Below are 24,545 nucleotides of genomic sequence, written 5' to 3'. Positions count from 1 at the left end.
CTCTGTGGTGCTGTTTCTACGCTTGAATCCGTACTGCTGTATGGATTCTCTATTGGTTATTTATTTATTTTTTATTTTTATTTGTCATTTTTATAATATTCTCCGGAATCCCTCTGAAGCAAGGTATGTGTTCCCCTTTTCTCTCTTTCAAATTCGACCTCAGTGTTTTGTAACGCAGTGGTTCTCAGTCATCTAACAGTTGTCAGATATGTTTTCCGCCCAGTTTTTTATTTTTATTTGTCATTTTTTATAATATTCTCCGGGATCCCTCTGAAGCAAGGTATGTGTTCCCCTTTTCTCTCTTTCAAATTCGACCTCAGTGTTTTGTAATGCAGTGGTTCTCAGTCATCAACATTTGTCAAATATGTTTTCCGCCCAGTTCCTCCTGCAAACTATATCAACACCATGTGAGTTGTTGAACTTCTTCATTGGCTTCTTCCTTACATTCCTCTTATGGTAATTAACCATAACTAGTAATGCTAAAACACATAAAAAAACAAATAACAAAAACAAAAAAAAGAAAGAAAGAAATAAGGATGAAATAATCAACATTGCCATGAATAAAGATTTGTGAACTTAATTGGAACTTTTTGATGGAAAATCCCTGTACATACACAATATTTTCCAGAATATTGTTATCATTTTGACGGCTGCGTCTTTGTTTTTGTCTTAGTCTCCTTTGATGCATCTGTCTCCTCTTTTTTCTCTATAAAAAACATGTATTATGTGTCAAATTATATTCTGTATAATATGTCTTGTGCTTTTAAATTTGAGACATTACACACACACACACACACACACATATATATTATGTAATATTTATATACAGTATTTATTTTAATTTTTTTTCGTCCAGTGGCTTTCAATCTCGCTGCAGGCTCCTCATCCGCATTTTAGAACCATGGGTCGAACCTATGTTGGAACATATTTCTACCCTTGATTTTGTTCAATGTTATTGTGTAGCTACAATCCAAAACACCAGAACAACTTCGACAGAAACTCATGCGCATATACTTGTTCATAATCTCTTCAAATACTCAACTTTCTCATTTCCCAAAATTTCCGCAGTATTGATCAAGATTGTAACATGAAGTGACTGTTTTCCAGGATGACCAGGATCATTAAAATTAATTATTAAAAACTAGGGTAAAATACTAGATCAACCTTCTGTGACACAACACAATCAGATAAGTGTCAGTGGCTCTGCACCGGATGCTACAGATGTAATCTGTTCTATCTTTCGCACCCTTCCACGCATGCGATCAGTTTTAAAGTGACATTCTCGGAAGCATTTGAAGAGTGTTGGTGGCACATGGTGGCACATGGTAGGTTTCAGTGAACTTTCTTCCAAATAAATATTCCACAGGAAACAGAACATTACATCAGAAAGTACTATTAATAAAAAGGAAAACTCTATATTAAGATGTTACGATATTAAGTCGCTACAAGTGTTATGTTTTGCCTTTCACGCGCAAGGCAGTGCTTTTAAACTGCCACCAGGTGGCAGTGATGAAAAAACTGCAGTGCGTATTCTCCTCATTCCGCGGACGAACTGCCGAACAGACGCTGCCATATTTAAAATAAGGTTCGAAACATGTTTATAGACTGCTGAACCAACGAATGAAACAAGTGAAGGACTCACGCCTTTTGCTGACGACCGCTTGCTCAGTTGTGGCTATAATAGATTGGTGTTTAGAAAAGCAGTTTTGAGGAAAACGTTTATGTATTTTTGTTTAGGTTCAGTTTAACAGTCACCTTGCGTCACCAAACTGTTTTTTCGGCTCACCTGCAAGTAGAACAAGTGGAGACGCGAATATAACTGTCATCCCGCCTGAACCAAACCGGAATGGCGACTTCGGGAGCGAGTGTGAGAGCGAGTGAGAGGGGGAAGAAAGGTGGAGAGCCGACAGGTGGATCTCGAAAACAGGTAAAGCTGCTTCCTTCCAAAGGGCAAACATGACAGCAGTGGTGTGACAGCATGTCTCCTTGGAGGATTTCAATCGACTTTTGAGGCTGATTCCAAAGAATTGTTTGAGAGGATGCTTTAGCCGAACTTTTAAGGTGTGACTTTGACACCCGGACAGGACCCGAATGAGTTTATCTACTGTACTGAGGAGGATGATGCCCCTGCTGACCACCGTCTCTCTGTGTCTCTGCTTCCTCCACGTTTCAGGTGAGCATCCTGGCGCGTCTGAAGCCAGGCCGTCTGTTGCTTTAACCCCATCCTGCATTGATGAAACTCCTCCAGAGAGTTCAAGTGGCAGGCGGAGTGAGCAAGGTCTTAGTATTTATGCTGAAATGTTTGTTCCAGTGTCGACCACATTAGCTTTTAAGCCACTTGGTTGGGACACAACGGGAAGCTTGGACCGTGGCTGATGTCAAAGAAGTTGACACATAAGCAGTTTGCATACTTACTGATATAACTGTAGCATTGTATTGAACATTGCACAGTCAGTTATTATCTGACGATCTAACACCCTAAACGCTACTGAGGCCTCAACAAGTCCTTTAATGAGAAGGATTTGATAACATCTCTTTACAAGACTCGCGATCCTGCACAACACGCTCAATGGGGCTGAATAATTCATGGATACATGATTTGAATTTTTTATGAATAGAAAAACTGTTTATCCCACTCTCTACTTATCAATTACTAATGTGCGGCAATTCATGGAATGAAAACATCTAAACTGAGGAAAGCCGTTCTGGTTTAACTTTTTGGGATTTGGTGACTGCTCAGCTCCATGAGGAGGGTTTATTGCAGTTTCCTGATATTTCTGGAAAAACCAGTCACCGTTTAACCATCCTCCTCTTGCCTGCACTGTGTGTCAGAAAGCTCATTAAGTCATTATAAAAGTCATTGTAAGACACGTGACTATTTAGATTTCCCGTATGATCAAAACTGCGACATGTTTCAGTGAAGTACTCCTGAGACTCAACTAGTACAGTATAATACACAGCCATAGTTTGAGAGTCTTGTTGTGATCTTGTCCTCTTGTCTGATAGCTGTAGTCACGTAATTGTGTTTTGCCTTGGAAGATTACAATTGCCACGATAGTCCACTGTTAATAATGTTTGTTTGTTGAATAGTACCGCCTGCAGTCAGTGAGCGACACTTCCAGTGACTCACTATAGACAAGTAGATTCAGGTTGGGACTGCTCCATCAATGATGACAGATCTGTTGATGTTGTTCCATTTAATGTGGCAATGAACCGAATGAGAAATCAATATTATGGGGAATCACTGATTTACCATCAGCTGTGGGTTTCACAATTAGAATGCCTTTTTTTAAATTAATTTATATATATATTTTTAAGTAATAAGGAAATGTTTCACTTGGAATTATTAACCTTCACAACACTTTATTTATTTCATACTGTCATATTGCACTGGGATGATATTTTTTCCTGTCTTTTTTTGGTTCAATAGAGACAACGTTTGCCACAAGTATGACATGCACATTTTCTAGAACATTTAAGTCGGACGATAACTTTCATTTATTTACATAGATTTCTCGTTTCTTCTTGAAGGATCAGTAAACTGTCCCCATGAAAATTTTTCACCCACTTTCTGCTTTCATGGTTTTCTCTTGAATTCCCTTCCTACCAACCACTAGCTAAGAGCTTTGGCTGTAGCTGTACATTTTGGGACTCACAGTAGAGTGTTGGTCATTGATCAATAATAAACCTCAAAAGACCAACATTTGCTCATAATTTGGGGAGGGTGTGACCTATATACCTTGAGTTTCAGATGCCAAGAAAGATCACCTCCTTCTGCAGTCTTCTGCAGCTCCATACTGACGACTACATCCATCCACACTTTTCACTTGAACTGCTGCTGTTGTTATTGCAAAGATTTTGGGGCGAGTAGTCATTGTAGGTTTCCAGATCACTGGGTTTCCTGTACCAATGTTGTTGCGTACTGAGCTGCTATTTTCCTTTGGAATATATAGTGATCTCAAGAGGTGGGTTAGAATCTCACACCCCCTTCTCTGGGGGGCATTGTCTTCTCTTGACAGGCAACATGAAGCTGGAACTCAAGATCTAAGGAAGTTGTGTGTGATTTTCACTTCATAGTTCTTTGTGTGTGATCAAATTTCAGAGCAAAGTATTAATTAAGGTGAAACCTTCCGAGTTTCAGTCACTGGTTTTTGAAGTGTCTGTCTTAAGCTGATGCCATACTGCAAAGATCTCAGCTGGAAGGTGATATTCAGATGAGCTTTGTTCTCTACAAACCAACTGGAAATCATGCAATTGCACTTCACAACTCTAGCCTGGCTGCATATCCTAAGTGAGCCTCAGCTGACTGGCGTTTTCACAGACATGCAATCCTACAGACTGGTCCTGCAGCAGAGCCGTCTGGTGGTCATTTAGTTGATCTTCTCAACATCTTATGGGACACGCTGACTGTAATTCCAGTAATGCAGCGAAGGCAGATTCCTGAGGAAAGTGACACACGCTGAGAAACACACCTGTCTGTAAACAGTCATTGCTTGTGATGGTAAAACTATGAATCATATCCGGCACAGATTCTCCCACACTGATGGCTGAACCACATTATTGGCAGCCTAATAACGGTGAAAACTGGTGAAAAGCATTATGTAGGAATGTCCTTTTTAGGAGATGCTGATTTTGTAGTTAACTGTATTTGGTATCTAAGCTTTGTGTGAGTGGCAGTAGTTTTAGAAAGAAAGAGGAGAGAGAAAGGATGGAAAAACTCCACTGCTTCATTAGTAAAAAACCCAGAGAGTCATGATACAATTACCTAACGGCTGTGACATTATGGATGAATGAATGTTTATTCTCCTTTATCTCCTCTACACATTGTCAATACCTTGCCTGGTAAATTTGTGACATCTGTATGACCGTTCTATAACATGGCTACATTATTTCATTGCATTGCATCTGATTCAGCCAATGCTCTTCTTTGGTTTCACAGAGACTGGAAAGAGGCAGAGAGAGGAACAGATCTTATCATTTCTGCCCCTTATTCCCGCTTTTCCCTATTTTTCTGAGCAGTGGTTTAGTCGTTGCAAACTACACTCACTCCTATACCGTAATATATTGACGTTGATGGAATAGGCTTAGGAAAATGCTTTTTTTACTCCATTGAAACACCCATGTGCCAACATGCAACACTGAAGGCAGCCTTTGTCGTCAGTATAGGAAGCAAAAGTCCACTTCCCCAACGTCAATATATTACACCATTGGGAGTGAGGATGGCTCCAGGCTTTTAGCCAGGATTTTGAAGCAGGGCGGCATGCAGCGCTGTCGCCATGTAGCTCGTCCGATTAAAAGACTTTCAGTTTGTTTTGTAAACAATTGTTTAGCGTTTTGAACTTACCCGACTTTTCTTCTTGTAATCGGAAACTTCCTTTTCACTGAAATATGATGAGACTATGATCAGGACATTACGCAGGATTAAAAATTTATGGCGTCCGTCTGAAAAAGGAATGGTCGTCTAATTTTTCACGTTTTGCAGTTCAAAACGTGAAAAATTACGTTTTTCACGTTTTGAAAAACGTAATTTCTAGCTAAAAGCCTGTCGGTCACACATCTCCCTGCCAGCTACAGCAACTCCTGAGGGACAAACCTGACTGATACATTAGTCAGCTATTCAGCTTTTCTTTGCTAGTTTTGGGTTTCCAAGATGTTTCCTGGCTGAGTAGTCATACAGTCATTGACTTACAAGTGATGACAGGGCTTCTCGTCATTCCTCTCAGGGAGATGCCAGGATAGGAGACTCTGGATAGGAGACTAACATCAATCACTTGTATGAACAGGTTTTTTTTAAGACAAAACAGTGTGAGGTGTGTGGAGATGTACTTAATCACGAGAGATGTGAGGATTCGAGCGGACTGGGACGCAAGTGCCTTCATGAAAAGACTTACTGGAGACCAGAGTAGCAAACTCTGGTTTTCTCCTTGAAGGCAGAATCAGCATCAGGTGTCCATTGGAAGGGCCTTTTTGTGGACGTCAAAATGTTGAGGGGAGCAGCCACCTTGCTAAACCCACGGATGAAAGTTTGCAAAACCCCAAAATTGTCTACGTGTGGAGGGGACTCTCCAGTTGAGCACTGCTTGGATCTTGGCAGCATCAGGATGGAGTTGGCCCTGACCGAGAATAAAAGCCGCCCCCCTTCCGGACACGTACAAATCGATATGCATTTCTGAGGTCAAGCTTGGACAAAATAGTGGCTTGCTTTAGAGGTTCAAATGAAGGGTCCATTAGAGGAAGGGGATAATGATTGTAGACCAACAACACCACAATGTAAACATAACCCAACGTGCTCTTCCCAACGGCATGGGTTCCTCAAGCTCATTTCACCGGGTTTAATGCGGTACTTTGCCCGACAGATGATAGTGGCGTAGCTCGAGGAGTTAGAATTATCAAACTTTATTGCGAAGGTGATCAGGTCCTCTGATGACTCAGGGTTGGATATCGCTACACAAACCTCCAGAAAAAGCTGACTTTAGAGCAGGTTTGTTCCAGCCAGTCTCAACAGCCACGACCCTGAAACGGAAAGAGAACTCAGAAACAGACTCAGACCTAGTGTTCTGCTGGAGGTCAAGCAAGCGACGGGAGGAACAAGATCCGCTCTTGTACCAAGCGTCAAATACGCGACACATTTCTGTGGAAAAAGAGTTAAATGTTTCAAGGACCAGTGAATGAGACTCCGACAATGACGCTGCCCACTGAGTCGCTCATGTCATGGTTTCTCACGGAGGGACCCAAGTGCAGTATGAAAGAAAGGAAAGAAAGACTAATTAGAATTCAAGCCTGAAAAATGCGATAACACAAAAACGCACTTGGAGTTAAGCTCACGAGGGTCAATAAACGGAAAGCGCTTGGTGGTGGAAAAACACACACACACACGAGGAAATAACTATGTCGACGAGAAATGAAAAGTGTAACTAAGAAAATGCTCAAAGGAGAGAATAGAAACGAAGCGAGGAAGAACGAGGAATTGTGGAAGCGGCTGAATTGGATTTTGAGCGAGCACAGGATTTAGAGAATTCAGGGAATGGAACGAGAGATTTGGAAGTCGTGGAGCTGGAAGCAACCATCTGGCCGTACAAGCTGGCGTCGACGGGTTCATAGCTGTGGAAGGTTGATGATCAAATGAACGCCCGCCAGCTGTGCCGCCCGTGAAGCTGGATGATCATGGAGCCTTTGTTTCGACTAATGTAATTTCTGAGCGTTTTATGGATTCAAAATATTTTTGAGCCTGCAATTATGAACAAATGTCCTCCAGACGCTCTCTAACCGTCCTCTGAGCTGGTGACATGAAAAGGTACTGCTCTGGTTTCAACCTTGCCTGAACCACCAGTGTGTTGTGCAGGCACTGCACCCACTGTGCCTGCATGTAAAGCAAATGGAGATGGACCAAAGCTGGATCTTTTTTCAGAGCTTGAAGACGTTTTAGTCATGACTGACCCTTTGTCAATGCTGAAAGGAGCCACACATAGGAGGCTGCTGAGCTGCTTGGTTCCCTGTCCTAGACATTCATGGATGCTCACGCAAAGACACTTTGGTTTAATATCAAAATGATAGTGGGCTGGTCCAATACTAACTAGACCTACTCAAGAGATTGCTAATGTTATAGTCATTTGTCGTGTTGAAAATAAGCACACAATTTGGTTTCTGCAGCAATGGGTGAAATCTGAATTTCACATTTGTCATTGTATTACAGAGAGCACAGCAGCATGTCTTTAAATATATTCAATACCTAATGTGATTGGTAATTCAGGATAACACGAGGTTACTACAATGGGAGTGCACGTCGGGCAAGTCGTGGCACATCAGTAACTGCTTCCCAGTAACTGGTCGAAGATGTGAACAATATTTCTCCTGAATGTATGTCTTCAACTTCAACTTGACATTTTTGAGACAGAAGATGAAAGCACAACTGTTCAAGTAGCATAGAGTTCAGATGGATTGTGATTCCGTCAGCGTTTGGGTTTCAAGATTATTTGTCCAAGATGTACAAGTCATGCTTTATGTGGTGTATAAACAATTGTTACCTCAAATCCCTGGTTGCTTCCTTGATTCTCTTGTTACCGAAGGAGACCCTGTGTCCTTTGCTCTACCTAAGATACACTTGGGTGTGAAAGGTGCTCCGGACTGTCAACAGGAAATGGGATGTGCAAATACCATTCAACCTTTGAATATGAAAACAAATGTAAATAACATCAATTGGCGTTCATTTAGTGTTGCAAGAAGCAGGCGTGTCTTAGTGTTCCTTCAGATATAGAGATTAAGGCTTCTCGTGAGATGGTGTTTTTAATTTTTACAAGCAGTTAGCTGTCATCAGCCTCTCGTGACAGAATCTATTTGCAGTGACTGCTAGACACACACTGACTGTCTGCATAACCAGCGTGCTCATTTAACATGTAAACAGATCAAGAAAGTAGACACTATGTCGGGTGTCTGTGGTTTACAGTTTCACAGAGACACGCTTGTTTCCTGTGGGTTTGCTGAATGCCTGTACAAACGTCTTAAGGTGTCGAAAGCTCCTCCAGAGCAACTAGTTGAACTGCATTTCTCGGCTTGTGCTCAGCCAGATGAATATACAACGGCCACTGTTGATTTCTTTACTGATTTACTTTTGTTTCACCAGTGTGGAACTCCAGTTTGTTGCACTCATTGTGACAGACACAATATTTATCCTTCCAGAATAATTGTCTCTTGGACATTTAATTCAGAACTCCACAAGTGTTGTTGAATGTATGCATAAATAGTTGTGTATTTGGCAGCCAATGAAAACGCCTGTCCTTCCTGCGACTGAAGTTGAAATTAAACCTTTCTGTGTTGGACCTGTATGGAATACCAGGATTGATAAAGAAGTAAATGTGGAAATATAAATGGAAATAAAAGGGGAATACACAAAGTGGAAATAAAAATGGAAAAATAAACAGAAATAAATAGTAGATATAAATAGAAATATGCTTCAATATTATATGTGATGGGGGAAAATCTATTATTATTATTAGATTGAGATAAAGTGGGTCTAAGATGACACCCAGGCTGCACAGTGCACTTACTCTTTTGTTTAGATTTTAGATTTAGAATTTAGATTTTCCCCTTTCACTTCACTTCACTTCACTTCACTTCACTTCACTGCTTTTGGCTGAGTGATTGGAAAATATCTATCCCACTCACCTACTTTAAATTTCATCTGATTTAAATATTCATACAGAAAACGGCAACAAGTGGAAGTTACTTTTGGTAACTCAGCATGCTGCTTATTTGTAGATACACCCATTGGTAGATACCAGAGCTGATTCATGTGACAAGCCTCGGCCCGAACGAACAGTCACTTCTAACTCATAGTTTATTTCAACACAATACTGTCACAGTTTAAGGTGGAATGCATTGCATTTCAGCTACAAGCTTCGTCCACAGGGTGTAAATAACACTCTCTCCTTGTGGTTGCGGTGATAGGCGGAGGATTTGTGGACGACCCTCCAAGTGGATCCGTCCGTGCCCACTCTGAGCACGACACAGTGCTGCCCTGTCGCTACCAGACCACTGATGTCATAGTGCAGGTCACATGGTATAAGATGAAACCTGACGCCACCAAGGAGCAGATCATCACTGCCCACCATCTAAACGGACAGACAGGTGAGTTTAGACATGATGATTCATGATGTTGACATGTTAAATATAGTATGTAGATCAATATACATATAGCAGAATCTATGTTGGTGTTCTGAATTCAGCTATTACAGTGGTGGAAGAAGGTTTTCGGACCCCCCAAGTATTGTAGTGGATGTCAGGATGCATTCATTCAATGGCTACTAAATATAAATTTAATCATATGATATGGATTATTTTGTGTTCAGTTTTGAACCCATTCTCCATTATTGTTGTTGACTTTGATAGAACAATGTTGGGGACTGACAAGGATTTTATTTTCCCACTACAAAAACACCGAAATTGTGCTTGTTTATGTACGCACAGTGAAACACATTGAAACACATTCTTTCTTCACAGTTATTTGAGATTGTATCAAATTTTAAGGGTGCCGGAAAAATTATAGTTGAAAGAAACTTCCCCAGTGTCCATTTTTTCAGTCCCCATCTCGAGAGAAATGTTGTTGGTATGGAGCGTGAGTTTTTTTGAGTGAAGTAGTTGGAATATATCACTAGTGTAATAATAAATATAAAACACTCCATAAAACAATTAAACACTCCAGTGATGAATATTATTAAAAAACATTCCATGAATTCCTAATTTTGCATCAAGCAATGTCAATTATTTACAACGTCCCGCTGGTGCAAAATGAAGCCACACCCACTTTTCAACGTTAAAATAAGGCAAGTTATTAAAGTAATTTATTTATTCACACACTCTGATCAACTACCTTCCAATGACATGTGTGGGTCAAAAAAACAAAACAAAACAGCAACAACAGAAGCCATTTTTCTTCTATTTCTATTTGTGCGATTGTGCTTAATGGGTCGTTCATCCCTCTGCAGCATTTGGGACTTGGTTCCGCCGTGTACACTTCAAGAGCAGTGACCCCACAGCTGACTCCTCCCTAGTCATCCGGAGCACGGAAATCTCAGATGAAGGTCAATACATCTGCCACATCAGCACCTTCCCGTCTGGCAACTTCGACCGGGAGTTGTCCCTGATTGTTTGGTGTAAGTAAACACAGGGATGGCGCCGAACACAAGCTGTGTGTGGTGATGAGGTGAAACTTAGCTAGGCAAATGTCCTCTACATCATGAATGTCATGCGGAACATGTTATGTGTGCATGTAGAACCCTGAAGCAACCCAACTCGACGTCTCTTAACTTGTTGAGTATTTATTGATGTCATTGAAAGCAATAGTGGTTAGCTGGAAGCTGCAAGAGGTGACAGGGAAAGGTTTGAGCTAGGTGCAGTCTTGAATGGAAGAAGGGCAGGGTCAAATGATGGATAACGGCTCAGACACAGTCTTACACAGAGTGTGTGGACTGATTCTGGGGAGAGTGGCAAGCGATTTGGTGTGTGGACGACCCTCAAGAGAGACATCTATTTAGCAACTATGAGCTGAAATGAGCTTAACTTGACGACACAAGTCGCTTGGTGTCCAAGTGCTTTCTCCTTCAAAAAAAAACAAAACAGAAAAATTGGGACAATCAAATTTATGGCTCTATACATGAGATATACACTAATGTTTTGCATTTTCAAAATAGTTGGGAACTTTAATAAAGGAAATACACAGTAAGTGGAGAAATAAAATGTGATGAACTGTCAAATCAAAACTGAGAAAAAGACGGACAGTATGTAAGATAATTATGGAAAAACTTAATGCATGGGGGGCAAATAATCGATGAAATGAATAACACCGAAAATTCTGTGAAATATATTTTAATGCAATATGGAAAGGTGATTTTAAAGAATACATCATAAACATTGTAGATGAAATACATGACAGAATGAAAATGCCATATTACATAAGAAAAGCACTTTAATATGAGACATGCATGGATTCATCTTATTTAAGGCCATGAGCCTTTAGACACCTGAAATATGTGGCTTCAGATGAACTCACACACTACTGCACTGCCTCATGATCTTTTATGAGTTAAATAATGTTTCGAGGAACCTATTCAGTCAGACGCTTGCTTCAAAAACTGGTGAGTTTTACTTGTGACAGCGATGTTAAAGGCAACTGCTGTGGTTCAAACATAAGAAGAGGGTTGTAAGGTATGAGCACCTTGTGCCTCCATGAACTCGAGCGTTTACCTTTTTTTCTAAAACCCAAAACTGAGGTTCACGGCTCATCCACTGTTTTACTTAAGTGCTTGTGTGTGTGTGAGTGAGAACTGATGACCTGTCCAGGGTGTCCCCTGCCAGTGGGCCCGGGTAGTTGGTGCAGGCTCCAGCCATCTGTGACCCTATTATTGGAATATGGTGGTGAAAAGGATTCAAGTTTGAGTCTAAGTAGCTCTGCTGAGTTGAAAGTCTTGCAGCCTGGCAGCCCATGACAGGAAATGGAAAACTCAGCGTCTCATGACATGTAACATCAATTCTTAGGGTTAGATATACAGCAAGTTACGCCATTTCCTTCATAGAAGTGTTTCCAAATAAATAAACCATCAGGCTGTTTTGTTTTGTTTTGTTTTTCTGGTCTATCTTACATTTTTTTACCTTGTTAAATTTCAGTCTATCAGTCCTCTTTACTGAAGTTGGTGGTTTTATTGTTTGTTCATTTGATTTCTGAAGAGCTGAAGCCTATTCCAGCCACTTTGGAACGCAGGTGTGCAACACCCTGGACAGGCCATCAGTTTCTCACTGGACAATAACTGCACACACAACACCTGTTGCCAACTCTTGCCTACGGAAAGTTGAAAAAAATGCTATTAATGGGGGAATACGGTATATTTATGTAATATTGGAACGAAGTCGAAGGAATTCAATCCAGGAAACAGAGTTCATAAAACACATCTCAGAATTGCACAACCTACCAGGTGTCATGAGAGTGACTGTGTTGAGACGCGATTAAAGTAATGATGGTAAGTCACTATTAGTCATGGAGGAGAATGGACTTCTCTATTCCTTTCCCACGACTAATTTTCTGTCTGGGATATCTGGGGAGTCTCATTACCATCCCACGACTCAGTCACCCACCAGCCTCCTAAAAAGTCCTTAATTTTTTAGGGTTGGGGAAAAATGAGTTGTTTTATGTTTGAGTTGTTTTCCTGTTTCATACCAGTGTGATAATATTGGCCAACACCACAATATGTCATCTGACTGATCATTTTAACTGTGTGTGCTACAGCAGTATCTCTGCCATCACCACTTGCGCTTGACTCATAATCTCTTCTTGTTTATCTGTGTGAGTTTCTGGCGTGTACGCATGTGCGTGTGGTATAGAAATGCAACTGGCCGTTGAAGAACTTGCATGTGTGTATGCTTTTGACTCTGATGGTATTGTTCATGTTTAGCTAGGCCTTTGGAAGTGTGTACACGTGCTTGAATATGTCTGAGCACTCAAGTGGGATTTAAAAAAATTCGTGTGAAGAAGACTTAATAAGAGTTAACTCAAACAGCATTGAAGAGCACATTTAAGAATTTTTTGCAGTTGCTTGATGTCCATGGCCAGGATATTCATGTTTGCAGGGAGAGACTGAGAGCTAGAATTGTGATCGTCACCTGTTTTGTTCTTCACAGCCATCCCAATCACCACTCTGGACTCAGAGGTTTTGGTGGAGGGACAGTCGTATCGACAGGCTGCCGTCTGCCGCTCCATGGCACGGCCGCCCGCTCTCCTGTCCTGGGACACGGAGCTGACGGGACAGTCGTCCAACCGCACGTCTGAGAACGGCGCCGTGTCCACTCAGTTCTCCCTTCACCCACTGCGGAGTATGAATGGCATGAAGCTGGACTGTCTGGTGTCCCACCCCACCCTGGAGAAGCCCCGCCGGCTGCGGAACACCCTGGTGGTCCACTGTGAGTCTTCACACAAAATGTATACTTTAAAATATTCACTTGTTCTTTTATTTTCCTGTAATTCTGTGTACTGAGCAAGAATTTGATGGAAAAACAACGGTAACAAAATGTGTTATTTAAATTAGTGTCAGTTTAAAGAAGCTCTAGAATCGGTTTTTGCTATTCTGTCGTTATTGTAATTTATAATATAGGAGTTGTAGCAGGAAAGTAACGTTTTGCTTTTTAAACATTTTGTACCTCAGAAAAAAAATATGAAGAATCCAAGGCTACCTGGATTCAAAGGCAAAATGGAAACCTCAAAGGTTGCCTACTCAGAGATAAATGCCTGTTTGTCTGACCACAGTCTGTCTCGACCCAAGATTGTCTTATACTAGTGATGATATGACGCAGCTGCCAGCCTGTTCTTACTGTTGCGCTGTTGTTAGCATTACTGACAAGCTCAAATTAAATTAGTTATTTTTGTTGGCAGACCCTCCCCATGCAGAGGTCACTGGCTTCAATGCAGACTGGTACGTGGGTTTTGAGAACGCTGTCCTCCGGTGTAAGAGCAAAGGAAACCCCAACCCAAACACCTTCACCTGGATCAGGTAGGACTGACGCCGCACCATCCAGTGTTTACCTTGTAAAGAAGATGGTGGAGTATTAGTTTGAGAACCACCCTGAAATATTCGAGAACAATCACTACTGAAAAACCAGGTGTAATACATGAATGGTTATTCAATATTAGAATAACTGATGGTAGAGAACATAGAGGAGGGGACTGTCGTCATGATGCTCACTTGGGTGAAAGACAGGTCAACTGTACCAGAGGTTTAACATGGTCTGTTTCAGTATCAAATGCAAACCATGTTAATTGACACACCTGTCATTTTTTAGACTAGTCTGTGATAGAACGTGGCTCATCAACTGTAAACCATCTCCCCCATGTGTGGTCAGTCATATACCGTACGCCTACTGCTCATTGGTTTACAACATTTCCTGAACTTGTCTATAGCAATGAGACTGCAAGTACAAATACTTTTCTGGGCCGTCATGTAACCGCAGTCAGTTGTCTACTGACTGAAACTATCACCTTACCAGTTCTTGTTCGACCGGAAATCTACACATATAACTACATCTCCTACTCTGATTAAAAAAACCCTTTCTACCCCCTCATAATACACACGACACGCTCTACTTACGCAACTTTCTCTTCATTTTCTCTGACGTTACCACGATCAGCTTCACTCACAACTGTTTGTTAGCTCTAAAACCAGTCGGCTCTGTCAATAAATGTCAGCAGCAGTAGTCAGCTGGTCTTGTTGCAGCTTGTGCACTGCGCCAGTCAGATATTTTCACATGAAGACTGCGAAGACGAAACAGTCAATAGTTGCCAGAACACGAAAAAAAGGTGTTGCATGTTAGCGTACTGTGAGAAACATGTTTTACACTGCTTATTCAAAACTTCTGGTTTTGCTGTTAGAGATAAAGTACACAGTACAGTCGGCAATCAAGAAGCAGAATATTATTAGTAATAATGGGTGGACATTATGTGGATAATGACCTGAAATGTTATAAAAACATCATAATATAGTTTGATACAAATACTCGTGGCATTCTGGTTATTATGGGTTTTCATTCATAAATCACTCTCCAGATGCCTATAGAACTGCTTTTTGCCCATTGTTGCTTCTTTTTACTCATTTTCATTGGGAAGTTTCATCAGGAATACCAAATATTATGTAGTCTCTGATTGCTACACTGCAAAAACATAATTTTTGGCATTATTTTAATTTAAATATATCATCCCACTTGATTTAAAGATACATGCACCCTACAAATGACATTTGATCAGGATAGAGCTGCTTATTTTAAGACAATGTAGTCTTAAATATTTGTTTTTTTTGTTTCACTCCGTTTTGTTGTCACTTATTTCACAGTCCTTTTACCTTGAAATAAGTCAAAGAGGCTGCATTGTCTTAAAAGAAGCCCCTCCCTCTTGCTGAAATGTCACTTATAAGGTGAATTTATCTTAAATCAAGTGGAATGAGATATTTTCACTAAAAATAAGGCTTATCAAACTTGGCAAGGTTTTGAGTTTTTGCAGCGCATAAGAGCTTATACTGTTGCTGTGCATTTTGAGTTTTTTGTCAGTTGATTTCTCTTCCAATGCTTGTGTGTGTGCGTGTGTAGAGTTGTCGTGTTGTTTTTGTTTGTCCTGCAGTGGACAGGCAACCTGCCTCTCACCCAAATTAGCCATGATGAGGTCAGGTCCCATGCAAACCTTGTGTTTCAGAAGTACTGGGACTAGAATGCATGATTGTTAAACGACTACATGCTGTTTGAGTTTGACATGTTTGACAGAAAAAAAAACAATTGATCCAGCCAAATAAGAGATTAATGGTGTGTAAACCTTTTTTCTTCCACTGAGATTTTTCACTGCACCAATTGCAGGTGCACTGCATTATCCACTGTGATGTCCTCACCATAATGTTTGTGATGATTGTGAGACTAAATGAGATTGATGACGGACAATTTAAGTTTAAAAATAAATAAATGGATACAACACTTGTTTGTGTAAACGTATACAGCAAAGAGTTCACTGAAGCAGTGTGGACAGAGTCAACATAAATGTGATCATTCAGTTGTCATTAATGAATTAAATTAATTGGGTGACTATTTTTCTTATTTGAGTTCTGCCCCTAGTTCAATAAAATTCTTACATTTGTATTTTAAGAAACTGTTATTTTTACTTTTTTCCCTCTGTTTCTCATTTTGCTTTCTCAACCATTCAATATTAATGTTGCTGGAGCAAGCAATGCTAGCAACCTGCTGTTGAGCAGTGGTCACTAACCTTACCTCACGTGACTCATTTATGAACAAGTCATTCATTTGTCCCGAGATAGTAAAAGCATGATTTTTGCTTCATCAAATGTTAACATGCTAATGCTGACACGCATCTTTTCTTACTTCTGTCTTACCACTTCCATTTCCCCAATATATATTGAGTTATGTGTAAATATTCTGGTATCCATCACTGTGTACTTGATTCCAACATTTTATTATTTGCTGTAGTCGAGTTTTAAAACTTCAGCTGGTGCTCAGTATTTCTGTGTTCCGTTATGATAGCATTCACACACTTCGACCACAAGTGGTGCTCGAGCAACAGCAATTTTTCCCCCTTTTTCTATTTCTATTTCCTTTCTTCATTTGTAGATTCATAAGAAACGATAAACACTCTCTCATCATTCCATCTATTGATTTTAGAAACGTCAGGCCAGACGCAAACCACTAGGCCATGTTGAGTCAATTGATGTTAATAATTGTTGAGGGTGAGGGGTGTCGTAGTGATGTATAACTTGTTTTTCGTCTTAAAGATTGCCACATTATATTCCCAACATGTGCTACTGGTGAAGGGCAGTTTTAAAGGGGGGTGACTTTTTGTTGAGGGGGGAAGCCATCCACTCTCTTGTGCAGTTGTGGTTGTCACATCATGACCTATCATGACACTCTGAAACATGGAGCTCCGCAAATACTAAAGAATGGTCTGTGTCTGTTCCAAAATTTACGGTTCAAAGTACAGTAGGTTTCGTTTGGACTGTCTGCAGGAAAGGTGCTGCATTGCCAGAGGGGGCATTTCCTCACTCAAACGGATCTTTAATCTTCAGCCAACCCATTAGCCTGGCTGACGCAGGAACGTACCAGTGTGCCGCCAAAAACGAAGTCGGGGTGGGGAAGGCAGAGATTACAGTCACTGTGGCCGGTAGGTGATGGGGGCATCCAGACGCAGTCACATGTCCTACTTCTGTCTCGACCAATCTGCTTTGTCTTGACTTTTAAGAATCCCAAGTGTCTTACGAGAACATGCTGATGATCATCGTCATCGCAGTGGCAGTCGGCCTGCTCATCCTGATGCTCATCATTGTCATCATTGTCTCATGTCACCACAAGAGCAAGAACAAGAAGCTGGTGCGCGAGCTAACGGAGAAGAAGTACGTCAAGTTTAATATAAAAGTGAAATCCTTCAAACGGTGTTCTTTTTGTTCAAGAAGAGCCTTCTGTGTTCCTCCTGACAGGGAGGAGATCAGCACACTCTCCAGACAAGCTTCTTTCAGGAGGATCAACTCTGTCAGCACAGACACCAGAGGAGCGGTACTGTTGCTGCTCTCATTCAATGTTTTATTTTCCGCGTGACCTGATTCAGGCCTCAAACTTTGGCAGTTCCATGATCACAAACGGCAGAATTGCAGCCTGACTGAGTCACCATGGGGGAACAGAACTGAGATCAGCCTCTTCATTTTGAAATGATGGAATCTTTCTGGTGACAGGCCTCGGCTTCTTGAGTGAAGCTGTGATGAATACGTGATTCTATTCTCAGACGAAGTATCAGTTCTCAGTCACGGCTTTACAATTTCGGCTCAAAAACTCTTGATGGATCTGGGTTTTGTTTTTTGCTTTTTTTGCAAAAGTTTTACTTGGTGCCAAAGTTTTGCTTTCAACTCTGTGTGACATTATTCTTCTCGTCAATTTAATTTGCTATTGATCTATCAGTTCCACTATTTTCCTTCCTTCAACATTTTATTATTGAGAGTTGAAACTTCAATTTAAATAAGTCTAAGTTCAAATTTTCTTTCAGTTCGACACAAGTAGACTTTGGAATTGCATTTTGAATTATCTTTGACGTTGATGTTTATATTGAAAGCTGCAACTGAAAGTAGGGTTTAAATGATTTTTCCCTGAATATAAGTGTGATTAAGAGTTTATAATGCAGTTTAAGTAGATTTGAGGGTCACGTTTTAACCTGGACATTTTTTTTGTGAGACGCCAGGTTTAAAGTTTTATTCAGAATCTAATCAAAGTGTCTTATTTGTGGGATTGTACAACTAAATGGGTACTGTCATTTCCACTTAAGCTGTACACTTCTCATGTGCGGGCTTTCATTACACTTTTACGATCCAGACATGGGTCCTGGAAACTAGAAGGCTGAACTGAAGCTAATTTTAATTTTTTTGTTTCTGGTCACAGACGGAGGAGAACATCCCTCTGAGGGTGGAGGGCACGCTGAGGACCAGTCTCTCGTCACTGGGGGTCAGTCTTCATCTATCTCTAACTCTATACATGCAGGGCCCGACGCACGTTCTAATGTCCAGATGTTGCTTGGCTAAGTACTGAATACTTACACTGAGTACATGAAGAGTCGTTCTGCATTATTAGTTATTCACAAGGTGGCTTCAGTTGCATCACTGTCCAGTGATCTTATTTCATATAAAAGACAGCAATATGAAAATAAAAAAATACATTTTGTTCAATTAAATAAATAAATAAATGCATAAGTTGTCCAGAAATGAAGGCCAATATAAAAATTTGAAATGAGCAAAATGAAACAGAAACAAAAATGCCCTTCTTTTCACAGCAAATAGACAAGTGGCGAAATAGATCACGAAGATGAAATGGCAAACACAAGAAAAAGATGACTCAAATATGAATACTAGAGCAGCACTCAAGGAGCACAAATCTCTGCAAAGCAGCTAGAGTTTTGGCTTCTCCCATGTTATGATTTCCACCTAAAGTATTGGACATTATTTTAGCTGCATATGCTTTTTGCCTATCTTTTTGTGTGATTTGATATCACAAATAGTCCAATTCAGTTGAGCTCATGACGTTCTGTTTTGTTATTTGGCTCTCAGCCATGCAATTGAGGCAGTGGAGGTGTTAAATCAAAAGATAGTGAAAATAATAATAATCATCATTTAATATTATTATCCACCATTGTGATTATTTTTATTACGTTAAGGCTCTCCCGGCTATAAGCATTTATATTTTTTAATTATATTCCTTGTATACAAGTGCTGTAGCAATTCAAATATTTGAAGAAAAGAAGAAAAAAAGAAAATTACTATATATTAGTTTCTGGAATAATTGAAATAATTTACTTTGTCTAATTTGTCCTTCTTCCCCAATTTTTCCCGACATGTCAGGAGTACTTTTCCCTGCTACACCGCGGTCATAGTTGTAGCAGTCATCCAGTGGCCCCTTCGTAAATAGATCTGCCTGCCACTGGGCTGGACTAAAGATTGAAATCGATAAACAAAAACCAACTAAAAACTGATGCCAATTATGAATAACAACCTTTGTAATTGTGAGCTGTGATGACAATATTATTTCTCGCATGTGCTCTGCTTCAGTGATGAGGGTGTGTGGACGGATTATAAACTCAGTAGCAGCATCAGTTCTACAGGAGATGTGGTGCCCTGGTTGAGATTTTCAAATGGGTGCAGTCTTTGCTCTCTTTCTGGTCGACTTGAATGCTTTCAAACCTCAAATAAGCTTTTTGCAATTGAACTTAAACTCATATGGAATGAGAACTGTTTCTACATTGTGATTGAAAGGATTTTCCTTTGGCTGGTGCTTTCGGCATTATTGAGTGTTTCTGGGGTTTTAAGCTTGAGCTGAACTAGTTTAGGTTTTGAGGTTACTCTTGGTTAGATTTTGTACTGTGTTTTAATACTTGATTAGTGGTTCAAGTTAAGGTTTCTAGGTCGAATCCCAGCGCCAAAGTTGCATGAAATAGGGTCAGTTTAGTCCACGCATGATTTCACAGTGTCCCGACAGGATGCAGCCTCACAGTGTGAAGGTCGATGGTTTGGTACCAGCTTTAGGCAACTAAAGGGTTTGGAACTAACCTTGGTCCATTCTGAGTTGAATTTCCCATGTAGCTGGGTTTAGCTAGTATAGATGATGATTGGATGAAGGTATTTTACTGTTAAAAGGAAACATGCTGTTTAAACAAAATAATGTAATATAGACAAATAACTACACTTTTATTTTCATTATTTTTGCAAACAAAATAATGGTATTTTATGAAACCTTTCTTTTGCTGTTCACTTCAGTTCAACAGAAAAATAACTTGTTTTGAAAGAGTTCCATGTTTTCGGTGTTCAGTTTTTAAGAGTTTCAGCTTTCAATACAGTATTTTAATACTACATTTCCTGATAAGTGTAAGTTAACGCTGCCGTCAGTTTGGGTTGCACTCTTGTTTTCAAGTCATCTGGCAATTGACTCAACTCATCAGCATGTGCTGAAAACAACACCGATACCGCACCTGAAGTTAGTCATCACGGTTTATGGAGCGTTAGCTTCGTGTCACAGTGGAGGCTCCAGACAATGTGACTGGCTTTTGAGAGAAGAAAAACACACAATCCTTCAGGTTGTGCTTACGAAGTCAGACAAGTAGTCGAAAGTCAAAGGATTTGTTTCACCAGATCACAGACGAAGAGGAACGTCAGACAGAGAAATGTTGTGTAATAGAACTTGACTTGTCCGTTCATTTCATTACCTGCAATATTAAAAGCTTCTCTGCAGCACTGAGGCGATTTGAATTCCTGAAGCAATTCAAGTTAGTTTTTGAGGTCAAGACCTAGCTGTGTCTTTATCTACCACTTTTTTAATGTTTGTGCTGTGTCTGTTCTTGGTCTTGCATAGTTTTATTTTGGTGCAGCGTATTGTTTTCTCTTGTATTGCAGTGTCTTCGCGTATCTGTTGTGTCCTCTTTTGTTCTGTTAATGCTCTTGTGTGTCATGTTGAGTCGCAATTCATTCCAACGTTCCCCTTTTTTGTGTTTTTAATGGAATTTTTGAACAGTTTTCCCCCCTTAGAGACGATAAATGATGCAGAAACATTCTTTTCTCTAATTTAGCACAAGAGAAACGGACCAATGAAATGTTTATAACAAGCAAAAAGGATGACATTTGCGCATGTTTTCGTTCACATCGTGAGACTTATGTCATCTCTGTTATCCTGTGTTGACAGGAGCAAGCCCACTACAGAGACAGTCGATCTACCATCTCAGGCGGGAGGGGAGGAGGTGGGGCGGCCTTGGACTATCTAGGCCGACCGGTTCTGCACAACAACTCACGCAGGGGCAGAGACAGGTCTGTGGATCGAGAGGAGGAGACCAGACTCAGGGTGGAGACCTTTGTGCGGAACAGCACAATATCTCTGGTGAGCGTCTCAGAAGGATTCTTGTGTTCCCACACGCCCAAAAGTACAGTCCCAATTGAACGCCGGCTTTAGTTTCCTCCTTCAGTTTTTTGAGTTTTCTTCCTTCAGTGAGTAGAAGCGTCATCATGCAGTCACTGGCATTATGAGAATAGACGTGGACAGGGTTTATGTTCAAGTCTGTTCCACTATTTGTTCGCTCAGGAAGTGGATGGTTTTTTAGTGAAGTGATTTTGTTGTTCACCACAGCAGGAGACACGTCTCCATCCTCCCCTCGTGCCGTCACCATTCCCGGTGGTCCACTCCACAGAGATTGTCCGGCAGTTAAACGGCAGCGCCATCGTCCCGTCTGACGGCAGCTCGCGGACAGGAAGTGTCAGCAAGAATCACCATCCTTCACCGGTCAGCTCCAGCTACCCACCTGTGACAGACGACGAGGACGAGGTGGACGAAGGTCTCGGTGGTCCGGCGAGTCAGGAGCATCCTGACGACAGGGACAGTGAAACCAACAGCTCCCAGGTGTCTGAAGCGCACAGCGCACGCTATCACCAGACTAACGGTACCATTAGACCCAAACCCAGCACGCAGGCAGTGAGCCCACACGCTTCCTTCATCCACAAAGCTCAGATTGTTTAGAGGGAGGAAGGAAAAGCAACACCGCCTCTCTTCTATCTGTGGTTGCAAAAAACTTCAAATCACGCACACTAGATCAAGATATGGGCACCTGTGCTACACCTGCGTCTGCATCAGTGCAGTGGGTCTACAGCAAAGGACTACAACCAGTTGGACCAGCTCGCCTTGAGGCACCTGCCCGCAAACGCTGGCTCATCTTTACTGGACGACCCCTTTGTATTTTGTCTGTCAGGCAAATACTGACAGTTCCTGGTGCGAGAGTTGAAGCATTGACGGACCTGAGCCACAGGAATATTGGACTTCAGAAACTTTGTCCTTCAGCAGTGATCAGCCGATTCGCTCGCATGTGTTCAGATCCTTGCACAACATAGTTTTGGGATCTGATCCAAGAGAATTGTTCTTCTGCCACACCTGCATACCTTCATCTTAATGTCGTCGAGCCTTCGCCTGCAGCGGAGCGACAGTTGTGATCAGAAAAAGACTCGCAGAGACACAGCACAACTGTGGCAACCTGATTAAAAGCCCTTTAATCCCCCTTTTTTTAAACAAACAAACTTTTGTTTATGTATCCTACAACACAACAGAAATATATTTTTGATATCAGACTGAGGGAACGACCAAATGGGCGACTTGGATCCCTGCAAGTCTACTACTTCAAGACTACTACAGCGAACACACAATACACCATTTTGGTTAATGACAATTTTGTGACTATTTTTCCTTCTCACATTTCTATTGTGTTTCAGTTCTGTCTGCCACTACTTTTAGTTTAACATCCAGAGTAAAATGCATGAAGACCGCTAAATACCTTACTCAGATTGAGGTCATATGGATGTGAATAGAGTGTTGACTATTTCCTGATCGAGGCAGGTAATGCTGTGGTTAAAGCGTATCGTACACCAAAGGCATTAATGTTTGTTTGTTTTTTTTTTAATCAAAATACCGCAAAGCTTGGTATAGTTGCCCACATACACTTTTAACTTTGTCATTGTCATGAGATGGCCAACAATCTATTTGATTTTGTGTCAAGAGTATGGCCATAGAATATGTTTAATTTAGCAGACTGTTTGGGATTCATGTGGCCTGTCAGCGGATTCGAATATATCATTGTTCTCACTGTATTTTGGATCATATCTGTGGTAAATGTCACGCTTCTTCGATCTTGTGTTAAAAAGTGCCAAGAAATCCAAAGTATTTGCCATTGTGGGCAAGTATGAAGTATTATTTTATATCCTTTTCTTGATGTTTTTCATCCTGCTCTTTAAAAAAAGATGCCTTTATACTCTATCTAGATTCAACTGAGCAATAGTCAGAGTGAGGTTCATCACATGCCAGGTGTAGGTGAGGGAGTGTAGAGAGTTGTTTACTCCATGGAAGAAGGTGTGGGCTGAAAGGACCTTGAATTAGTAATGACGTCAAAACTGTCGATTTCCACAACAACGCAGGTGAATTTACTTCAGAATTAAGAAAAACGGTACAGTAGAGAAGATAACAATTTTGTTCTTTGTTCACGTTTAATAAAGCGAAAGTACATGACGAATCAGTTACACAAGCCACAGATGTCTCCTGTATATATTTAAAATGTTCGGAATGTGCGAAAACACACAAAATGTACTCGTGTATATTTTGCATGTCTCTGGTGACAGGTTAACCACGAAGCAGGTCTGTAAATGCTACAGAGAGCGACCTCTTGTGTTCATGACTGGCAAGTTCAGGGATTAGAAAGAACCAACAGCTTCAGCGCGGGGTCGTCACAACGTCGCTGTTTTGGGGTATTATATTGTGTTTATATATATATATATATATATATATATATATATATATATATATATATATATATATATATATATATATATATATATATATATTATTGCTGACACTTGAGAGCATGGGATCTTTGTCTTCTATATTGGATCAATGCTGCTAATTTCTCGAACTTGTCTATTAAAACATGTCATTTTTTTGTAACGAGATTTGATCTTATTTCTATTATCTTTGTGCTGGGATGTCCAGACTGTTTTTGGGTCGCCTTATAGGATAGAATGTTTACCCTTCTGTTTATAAATGCTCATGCTGATAAAAAGTGCCATTTGTACTAGATGCCTAATGATTTATTTGTATTTCAAATATTCCAGCCTTAATACCACAGAACACTGTCACAGATAGGAACCCATACAAATTCCCTGTGAACACATTTCAAAATTTTAATTTTTAAGTATCACATCACAAAGTGTGTCGAAAATAAAGTGACTCAAACACTTCAATTAGAATCTGTGTAGTGGCATTGTAGTCAGGACCGTGTCAACACCAGAGCAAACAGAGACCAAGACCGAGACCAAAATGAATACTGAATAAATAAGTACAAGTCTATTAGTCACATAAACACATTTATTTGTTACTGTTTTTACCAATATAAATGAAGAACTCAAAACTTGGTCTCGAGCCCTCTGGTCTCAACGCAGTCTTGACTATAGGACTATCAAGTAGTT

The 24,545-nt window shown here is 40.6% G+C and overlaps 1 protein-coding gene across 3 annotated transcripts; it reads left to right on the top strand.

The window, feature by feature from the left end:
- Positions 1-1,554: 1,554 nt before the first annotated feature.
- Positions 1,555-23,836, top strand: nectin4a (nectin cell adhesion molecule 4a). Of its 3 annotated transcripts, XM_053860800.1 has the most exons (12): positions 1,555-1,927; positions 2,085-2,173; positions 9,445-9,624; positions 10,482-10,649; positions 13,168-13,446; positions 13,916-14,033; positions 17,034-17,188; positions 17,267-17,417; positions 17,502-17,577; positions 18,451-18,513; positions 21,235-21,426; positions 21,673-23,836. In XM_053860800.1, the coding sequence occupies exons 2-12, from the start codon at positions 2,092-2,094 to the stop codon at positions 22,057-22,059; spliced, it is 1,851 nt and encodes a 616-aa protein (XP_053716775.1). In that variant the 5' UTR covers positions 1,555-1,927; positions 2,085-2,091; the 3' UTR covers positions 22,060-23,836. The 3 variants fall into 3 exon arrangements, with proteins under 3 accessions (XP_053716775.1, XP_053716776.1, XP_053716774.1); XM_053860801.1 differs by lacking the exon at positions 2,085-2,173; XM_053860799.1 differs by lacking the exon at positions 1,555-1,927 and having other exon boundaries at positions 1,935-2,173.
- Positions 23,837-24,545: the final 709 nt, after the last annotated feature.

This window comes from Synchiropus splendidus, chromosome 3 (genome assembly GCF_027744825.2).
Source record: "Synchiropus splendidus isolate RoL2022-P1 chromosome 3, RoL_Sspl_1.0, whole genome shotgun sequence".
Lineage (NCBI taxonomy): Eukaryota > Metazoa > Chordata > Actinopteri > Syngnathiformes > Callionymidae > Synchiropus > Synchiropus splendidus.
This window is presented reverse-complemented; position numbering and strand designations above follow the sequence as displayed.